Raw genomic sequence first — 9560 nt, 5'->3', positions numbered from 1 at the left:
CTCCGAGGCCCTCCCATTCCTGAAGGAGGGGGTCTTCTCTCTGCTGACAGCTGGCCTGGGCATTTCCCCAAATAGCCTTGGGCCCAATATATATATATATATATATATATATATATATATATATATATATATATATATATATATATATATTGTTTAATTCCTGTGGTAGCCATCTACTTTATCTGGAGCAATGCATGGCGTATCCCTTCCTGGGTGTGACCCTGTGGGGCCCAGCTCCAGACATGCCTGTGGTCAGTCTTCCACGTTGGCATCCTGGAACGGCGTGGCTCCAGGCCAGGCAGGGGAGGCCGCGCTGGTGCCCAGAGCATGGCACCTGGCCCGGAAGCCTCGCCTGCGTGGCCCTCTGTCTCCCAGCCGAGCTACCTCAGCCCCCTTTCTTAACAAAGGATCCAAAGTGTTGGGGCCAGGGGTGAGAGAGAAAGGTTATTTCCGCTTGCTGAGCAAACAGAGAGACATCGATAAAATGCCCACTGGCAGCGGGAACCCTGCATTCTGCAGCGGCCCCGGGTGCAGCTGAGCGTGGACATGGCAGGCGCCCGGCTCCTGGCAGCGGTCCTCGTCCTGGGTCTGTGCGCCATGGCGGGGGCCGGGAAACCTTGTAAGTGAACGCCCCGAAGTGACCCTCCATGGCTCAGTGTCCACATCTGGGCAGTGGGGCCTCTGTGCCAGCGAGCCCGGAGAACCTGCTAGCGCCCAAACCCAATGGGGCATGGAAGCCCCCCTGGGGGTCTCTGTTCTTGCTGGCTTCTCTCAGGAGGAAAGGGAGGAGGCTGCGTTCGCTGGAGGGAGGAAGCAGCCGGAAAGGCACCTGAGACCTGTGGTGTGGGCCACACGCGCAGCCCTGTGTGCGTTCACACTTGCTCTCCTGCTATTCAGGGAGGATACCCGGGGTCCGTGAGACCTCAGAGAGAGGCCTCCCTCCCGGACAAGGTCGGGGTGACCCCCGCTGCTGGGGGGCCCGCTTGAGGAGAGGGACTGGGCAGGAGGCCCCCGCAGGGGCTCCTTGGAGTCCGGCTTTGATCACCTTTCATCTTGGTCTCCACGTGGGTCCATCTGTCCACCTCTTTCTAGAAGGTTATTTTATTTTTTTTATATATTTTACGAATGACACAATGGCAGCAAAGCCCTGTCCCATGTGGGTGAGACAAGACTTTGCATTTCCCTGGTGGACACGGCGGTGTCCCGAGCGTGCCCGGGCGGGGCAGCGCGGAGGGTGGTGACGCGTCTCTCCACAGCCCCCTGCCAGTGCTCCAGGATGAACCCCGACAGCAGGAAGAACTGCGGCTTCCCGGGCATCACCAGTGAGCAGTGCTTCGCCGCCGGCTGCTGCTTCGACACCACCGTCCCGGGGGTGCCCTGGTGCTTCACGCCCCTCCCCATGGAAGGTAACCGCGGGGCAGCGGGGCCTCTTCCTGTGCCCGCAGCCCGCAGCCCAGGCCCCGGCTGACGGTGCTGGGGACGGGTGCCCAGGCCGCCAAAGGGAAGAGAAAGTCCCCCTCACCTGTGTCCACACCTGGAGCCCCAAGGGCCAGCCCTTTGCCCCCTTTGGCAGACATATGTGGGAGCCCGTGTGTGTGCAGAACCTGTTTCTCTGTATTTGAAGAAATAAACAACGCTGGGGCCTCTCCTTCTGTAAACGCGTGACCGGAAGGTGCTTCTAGGGCAGCGGTTCTCAACCTGGGGGTCGCGACCCCTTTGGGGGTCGAATGACCCTTTCACAGGGGTCGCCTAAGCCCATCGGAAAACACATATATAATTGCATGTTGTTTTTGTGATTAATCACTATGCTTTCATTATGTTCAATTTGTCACAATGAAATTGGGGGTCACCACACCATGAGGAACTGTATTAAAGGGTCGCGGCGTTAGGAAGGTTGAGACCGCTGTTCTAGGGGAAGGAGGATTTCATGGGACCTCATTAACGTGACTGCTCGCAGGCTCAGTGTGAGGACGTTAAGTCTTCTAGGACCACTTCTGAGAGTGGCTGTATGTCAGATGCCCAGGAGAGCAGGTCGTCAATCCCACGGCGTGCACACAAGAAAGCGGGTGCAATGCAGGCTGGCGTGCCTGGGACTCACACCCTGGCCTCTTGCCCACACTCCCCGGGACTGAATGCGAGGCTCCCGGGCTCTGAGGCTGGCTATGGGCCAGGAGCCTCCCTCGAGGGGAAGTGCTGTTGGGTTTTCATACTTGTGCCAAATGCTTTAGAACCTGAAAGTTATTTCTCCTCTCTGGACTCGATATGGGCAGCCCATTTTACAGAGGGGAATATCGAGTCCAGAGAGGAGAAATAACTTTCTTGAGGCCCCAGGACTCTAGGTCTTCTGACTTGTGACGTCTGTGGGGAGGAAGGGGTGGCCAGCCGCTGGCACCGACCCGTACGCAGGCCGTGGGTGGTCCAGCCCCAGAAGGTCCTCCGGACAGTCCCGGCTGTAAATCCAGAGGTGTTCCCCGGGGGCGCATGGGAATTTCCCAGTTAATAGTGGGCCTAACTGAGTCTCTGTGCTGTTCCTCTCCCAACCCCGGTGACGGCGACCAGACAACGAGGAGTGTGTCATGGAAGTGTCGGCCCGCGTGAACTGTGGCTACCCCGGCATCAGCTCCGAGGTCTGCGCATCTCGAAAGTGCTGCTTCTCCGACACCATCCCTGAAGTGCCCTGGTGCTTCTTCCCAAAGCCCGTGCAAGGTACCGGCGCTGAGGGCGCGCCGTCTGGGACCTGGGCACGAGGATTGCTCGGGAAGGCAGGGCTGGGGAGGGGGTGTTCTTACCCTGGACGTCCTGCCTGAATGCCACTGAGGCCCTGGCTCCTGACCCAGGCGTGGCCATTTCAGGGGACAGGTAGACTGATGGGTGAGCCTGCCTTTACTGTGAGGCAATTCCAGAATGTTCTCAGCCACGGCAGCGTCCTTTAGATACGTTTAGGGCCACACAGCGTCATGGGTCTTTATGACGGTTTAAAAGCACAGCATTTTCAGCCACGCCCCTGAGCCGCGGCCACACCGGTGGCCTCACAGTCCGATGCCCATTTTTGGATGCTACCAAATGCCCTCGCTGTGTTGGGTGCTGGGGACGGGGCCCGGAACAGAGCAGATGTGGCCTCCTCTCTGTGGACCGCATGTCCTCTCACGCGGTCACGCATGTCAGGTTCTGCCCCAGCGCCTGCTTCAGTGCCAGCCCCGGAGGGCCCAGCCCTTCCCCGTCCTCGGTCACAATGTGTCTCCTGACACTGAGTTTGGCAAGATAAAGGAAAAGCAGGCATTTTCCCCCAAAAGGGAGGAGGGCCCTGGTCCTTGAAGAGCACAGCCTTCACTTGCGGAAATTTCCAAGTGTGACCTAAGGGTCCACCTGGCAGTTGGCCAGCTGTTTGGGGCGAGCGGCCCCCAGAGGACACCCCAGCCCTGGGCATTTGTCCCCGGAGGGGAGCTCCCTCCACGGGCGCAGCTGGGCACGTGGCCTGTTGCCACGGGCCCCACAGCACCCTTAGCTCGGGCTCCGGGCTCCCTGACCTCTCACCAGCACCTCTCATTTTGAATTTCTAGACTGTCACTATTAAGAGGCAGTGGCTTCAGAGGACCCGCCGGCTCCTGCATGTTCTGAAACAGTGAGAGGACTCACCAGCTCATCCGTTTCCTGTTCCGTGTTTCCTGAATGCCTGGGTTTTCTTCGTTGCTTTTTACCTGGTTCAGTGGGTTCACATTCAGTGTCTTCAAATAAAGGAAACCCTTAACATCTGCTCCATTTTATTTTGGCTTCATTGACGCAGAGGCGGAGATAGGTGTGTGTGTGTGTGTGTGTGTGTGTAGCGTTAATGCGCTTTCATTTCCCATAAGAGCAAAAAGCCACCCGCTGTGTCCAGCGACTCTTGCAGCACTCAAGGGCCCCGTGTAAGTGAGTCTCTGAATCTGCCTCACTTTCTAACTCCTGCACCCGGTTGTGTGTCTACACCAGCGGTGGGCAAACTTTTTGACTCGAGGGCCACAATGGGTTCTTAAACTGGACCGGAGGGCCGGAACAAAAGCATGGATGGAGTGTTTGTGTGAACTAATATAAATTCAAAGTAAACATCATTACATAAAAGGGTACGGTCTTTTTTTTTTTTTTTTTTTTTTTTTAGTTTTATTCATTTCAAAAGGGCCAGATCCGGCCCGCGGGCCGTAGTGTGCCCACGGCTGGTCTACGCACTCACATGACTTCAGCCCTCAAGCCTCTCACAGTAACATGCGATTTCAATGCAACTACAAAATCACTTCACTGTGACCAGAGGCATCTCGGACCACCTGCCTTTGAACTGAGCGCCAGGCCCCCGTCACCTCCCGGGACGCCGCTTGCAGAAGGAGGTCACCTATGGCCTCAAGTCGCGGGCATGCCTTCCTCCTGCTCACAGCACACTCGCCAGCCGAATAAATGGGTGGCTGCTGCTGGAGCTCGGGGTCTCAGCGACACTCGGGACCCACGGTCAACGAGACAGGCGCGGGCGTTTGTGCATTTGTTCATCACAGGGCGCCCACAGGGTGCAGTTCACAGGTTCCCCAGTCAGCCAGCCCGGCCAAGCCAGAGGCAAAGCCAAGTCCCCCTCCAGGGGCAATATGAATGACCCCTGCCAGCACCCGGGCCGAGAGCCTGGAGGCCCCGCTCCCAGAGCTGGCGCGTGGCTGTCCTGCCTCTGGGGCCGGCGGGAGCTCCTGGCTTCTGGCCAGCGTGGGCGTTTTCTGGTCCACGGACCTCTTGTTCTCAGGCGGAGTGGGGGCCACCGGCAGGAACCTCTGGGGGCCCCACCCTGAAGCGTTTTCTCAAAATCCTCCTCTCGGGCCCCTCCCCATTCCACTTCCTCCCTTGGGGTCCTCTTTGGTGCATTAACACCCTCCTTTCTGAGCCGATTCCCACATGGCCCTTCTGATGATTGACTGCGGAGTCTTAAGTGATTTCAGTGGCGTTTGCTAGGGGCTTGGGGGTCCTTGGGACGTTTTCCTCTGTTTCAGATACGGTAGCTCCTGTGGCTGCAAAGCCCTTGATGGCCGTTCACTGCTCGGCGTCCAGCGTGGCTTGGGTTGCACTGTCCCCTCCTCCTCCTCCTTTACGTGGCACCAGGGGGTCCTCGTTGGCCCCGGAGCAATGGTTGGTGCATACGCACCCTCTCCCATCAGAAAAATGAACCCTTCTTTGTCCTCCTCTCTGTCTTCCTCTGTCTCATCCCTCCCCTCCTTTCCCTCCTGTGATGAGTTATTTTGTCTCCTCGGCCATTCTCTGCTTCTCTCCCTCCACCCCTCTCCCCCCAGAGGCACCCACAGTCTCCGCTGGGCTCTGGCAGTCATGCTGCTGACGGTGAGGAGGGTGAGACTCGGGGCAGAGGGTCCGCCAGTCACCATGCCGTTAGGAGCAGGGGAAGGGGAAGCGCCCCCCACCCCCCCTCCCCCCCCCCCCCGCCACACACACACACTCCCTGGTCTCCTGGCCCCTGAGGTTCACGCAGGCCCTTGCTGGCTGGTTCAGGTGATGGAGGTGTTTGAGAAGCAATCACAGGAGAGGGGACCGGCCAGCACTGGCGGAGGGAACACCACAGTGCACGTGTGGGCTGTGTCCCAGGTGTGTGGTGTCGGGCGTGTCTCTTAGCTCTCAGGTTCCCAGGAGCCCTGTTTGTAAAGCGTGGGTCATGCTTACACCCCTCGCCGGTGGTGGTGGGAATGAAAAGTAATGTATGTGAGCTGCCCGCTGCCTGCTGGCCCCACTCAACGGAGCACCTTCCAGGAGAGCCTGGGTAGAGGAGACTGCCTGTCCTCTTGTCCGGACACCAAGCAGGGCCACCCTGTGTCCGTACATCAAAGCCCTTTCCACACAGGGTCAGGGCAGCGTGACTGCGTCCAAGTGCGGGTGGGTCCTTCAGGTTGTGCACTTGCTCATTACACCCACTGCACACCCACTGCACACTCACTGCACACCCACTGCACACTCACTGCACACCCACTGCACACTCACTGCACACCCACTGCACACTCACTGCACACCCACTGCACTACCACTGCACACTCACTGCACTGCCACTGCACTACCACTGCACTACCACTGCACACCAACTGCACACTCACTGCACACTCACTACACACCCACTTCACACTCACTGCACACCCACTGCACACCCACTACACACTCACTACACACCCACTGCACACTCACTACACACCCACTGCACACCCACTGCACAACCACTGCACACTCACTACACACCCACTGCACACCCACTACACACTCACTACACACCCACTGCACACCCACTACACACCCACTGCACACCCACTGCACACTCACTACACACCCACTGCACTCCCACTGCACACCCACTACACACCCACTGCACAGCCACTACACACCCACTGCACACTCACTGCACAGCCACCGCACACCCACTGCACATCCACTGCACACCCACTGCATAGTCGCTGCACACTCACTGCACACCCACTGCACACTCACTGCCCACTCACTGTACCTCGAATATAGGTAACTGGCTCTCATTTTTCAAGGTGGTTATGTCCTAGGAAGTCACCGGCACTGAATTAGCAAATACTGAACCACTGGGATGGGGGAAACACGGAACAGGTTCCCAAGAGCGTCCTGACCAATTCCACCCACTGATCAATACGTGACGCTGCTTGGTGTGTGCTTCTGTTCGCAGCAACTTAATGTAAAGGGTGTCCCAAAATTCACGCAAGAAGTAATTTTGATAGAAAACACAGGTTTGTAATTAAAAATTGTAAATTTTTTATTGATTCGTACAGTATATAGTATAGGGTTATGTATGGAATAGCATATCAGGTAAATGGCCTCCACGGCTTTGCTGGCACATATGCACTCTTTTGTTGAAATTTTCCATGACCATTTTGCATAAATGTGGCTGAATTTCGATGAGGCTCATTTTCATCTTGATGGCTTGGTTCATCGACAAAATTGTCGCATTTGGGGATCAGAAAATCCACGAGTGATTGTTGAGAAACAAATGCATCCACAACGTGTCACTGTTTGGTGCGGATTTTGGGCTGGTGTCATCATCGGACCATTCTTCTTTGAAAATGCGGCCGCTCAGGCAATAACAGTTAACGATGCTCACTATCGCGACATGATAATCCAGTTTTTTTGTGCCTAAATTGCAAGATATGGATGTGGACGATATGTGGTGTCAACAAGATGGTGCCACATGCCATACAGCCCGAGAAACAATTCAATTACTGCATGAGTCATTTCCTGGTCATGTAATTTCCCGTTTTGGTGATGAGAATTGGCCGCCCAGATCATGCGTATGTGCCAGCAAAGCCGTGGAGGCCATTTACCCGATATGCTATTCCATACATAACCCTATACTGTACACTTTGTCAATCAATAAAAAATTTACAATTTTAATTATAAACCTGTGTTTTCTATCAAAATTACTTCTTGCGTGAATTTTGGGACACCCTTTATATTGTCGACTCACTAGCATTGTGCTCACAGCCATCTGCAGCCACCGCTCACTCCCGAGGAAGCTGGTCTAGCACCTGCTTTCTCTCTAAGAAACACCACAGCCTCCTTGCCCTTAGGACACGAGCCAGCCCTTGCCCCCCCGAGCTTGGAGACCACTCACATAGCAAAATCACCACCAAAAATGCCAGAAAGGAGATGCTACACAGGCCATGAAAAGACACGAGCTTACAGCCAGAGTGGAAATGCGAAGGCAGAGGGTCACCTTGTTGGACCTCATGGGACGACCCTGCTGGACCCCGAGTTTCACTGCTCTGTGCATTCGCGCATCAGCGGGTGACCTCACGCACCGGGAGCATTGACTTTGGAGTTGCAAATACATTTTAGCGAGCAGGCAAATTTGCGAATAGGGAGTCCATGAGTAGTGAGGAGCGCCTGTGTGCTCATTGCCGGTAGCAAATATTCATTCTATGTGGTGCATACGCATAGATACCCTGGCTGTTGCTTCAGGGTTCAGGGAGACACCCCTTTGCCTAGAGGAGGAAGAGGAAAGGCCACAGCCTCATGTGCACCTCCACGGAGCCCCACGGAGTCAGGGCGCTACAAAATGTAGCAATACTCTTTGTATCGGGTCTTCAAAAGAGGTGCATTGCACTTATGCTGATCACGATTTCTGTACCGAAGTCACTTCCGAGCCTTGGGCAAGTTCCTTAGATGCTCTGTGCCTCGTTTTACTTATGTGCAAGCGAGGGTGTTAATAGCCCCTTTCCCTACAGGCTTTTGACAGGATTCATGAGTTAATTCATGAGACGAGCTTAGAACAGTGTCGGGCACATAGCGACTGCTTAATGAGAACATAATGCTAGTCATTATTATCATTAACACACCACTTCCCAATAGGCCAGGCCCATTAATCAGGATGCCAATGTGGACCCATGTACTCAGTGCCCATCAGCCCCTCCAGGAACCCACATCCCATGCAGGAGGCCCATCCCTGCCAAGTCCCCTCCCGGGGTTCTTCTGTGGCCCTGGCGAACGCTGTGGTCCAGTGGGCAGTGGTCCCATCGTAGGCTGGACTGCCGAGGCTGCTCCCTCATCGGAAAAGCCCTGGGGGTCTGCCCGGCTGGCAGCTGGTGGTGTTCCCTTCCCTGCTCACGGCGTCTGCCCCTCCCCAAAGGCCTGTCAGTATCTGTGGGGCGTGGTGGGAGGTCCCAGCACACCCCTGGGAGTTTCCTCAGCTTCCCTGCCACTGAGGGGTTGGGAACAGAGGAGTCGCCTCCATCCCATGGACCCCGAAAGTGTCTGATCCCAGCTCTCCCGCAGCCAGCCCTCCCTGGCAGCTCAGACACAGATGTGCTGGGGCCCTGGCTCCAGGGCTGGGTGACCAGGTTTCCACAAGGGCTCGGGAGTGACAGCTTCCAGATTTATTTTCCTGTGACCCAAAGCGAGCTCCGCACTTACACGTTCAATCTTAATTTCACACAATCAAGAACGTGACTTCGGGGAAGGAAGGACCCTTCTATTTGTTCCGTTTGGACACGTGGCTAATGAATCTGAGGTGTTTCCTTCATAAAGAGCCTCCCAGGGCCAACGATGCTCACTAGGCTGCCTTTCCTCTAGTGCCCTCTGCTGGCCAACACAGGAACAGAATTCTCCAACCTGCACCTGCCCCCTACTGGGCACCTCAGTCATGTAGGTACTCTGTGTAGCTTAACGTCAAGAAATTGATCTCAGTAACTATTGTAAGTTGCTAAGCTTATGAAGCCGCATCAGCCTGACTTTATTGAGGAGGGCTCGAGAAGCAGAGATTCTGTTTAAAGTTGCACCTGGGGGTTAGAAACAGCTCTCTCCCTGCCTCGCCCTCTCTCTGTGTCCTCACAGGAGGACTTACATGCACATGGAGAGAGCGGGGAGAGCTCTTGTCTCTCTTCCTCTTCTTACAAGGACCCTGACCCCATCAGATCAGGGTCCTGTGCTTACAACTTCATTTAAGCTTAATTATGTCCATAAAGGCCTCATCTCCAAGTACAGTCACACATATGAATGTGGGGGGCCACCCACTTCAGTCAGAGACCCGCCTTCCGTTGACC

At 55.6% G+C, this 9560-nt stretch overlaps 1 protein-coding gene across 1 annotated transcript; it reads left to right on the top strand.

The window, feature by feature from the left end:
• The first annotated feature begins 464 nt into the window (after positions 1-464).
• Positions 465-3752, top strand: TFF2 (trefoil factor 2). Its single transcript, XM_059686527.1, has 4 exons — positions 465-619; positions 1257-1406; positions 2560-2706; positions 3561-3752. The coding sequence occupies exons 1-4, from the start codon at positions 547-549 to the stop codon at positions 3572-3574; spliced, it is 384 nt and encodes a 127-aa protein (XP_059542510.1). The 5' UTR covers positions 465-546; the 3' UTR covers positions 3575-3752.
• The last annotated feature ends 5808 nt before the right edge of the window (positions 3753-9560 follow it).

The sequence above is a fragment of the Myotis daubentonii genome, chromosome 3 (assembly GCF_963259705.1).
Source record: "Myotis daubentonii chromosome 3, mMyoDau2.1, whole genome shotgun sequence".
Classification (NCBI taxonomy): Eukaryota; Metazoa; Chordata; class Mammalia; order Chiroptera; family Vespertilionidae; genus Myotis; species Myotis daubentonii.
This window is presented reverse-complemented; position numbering and strand designations above follow the sequence as displayed.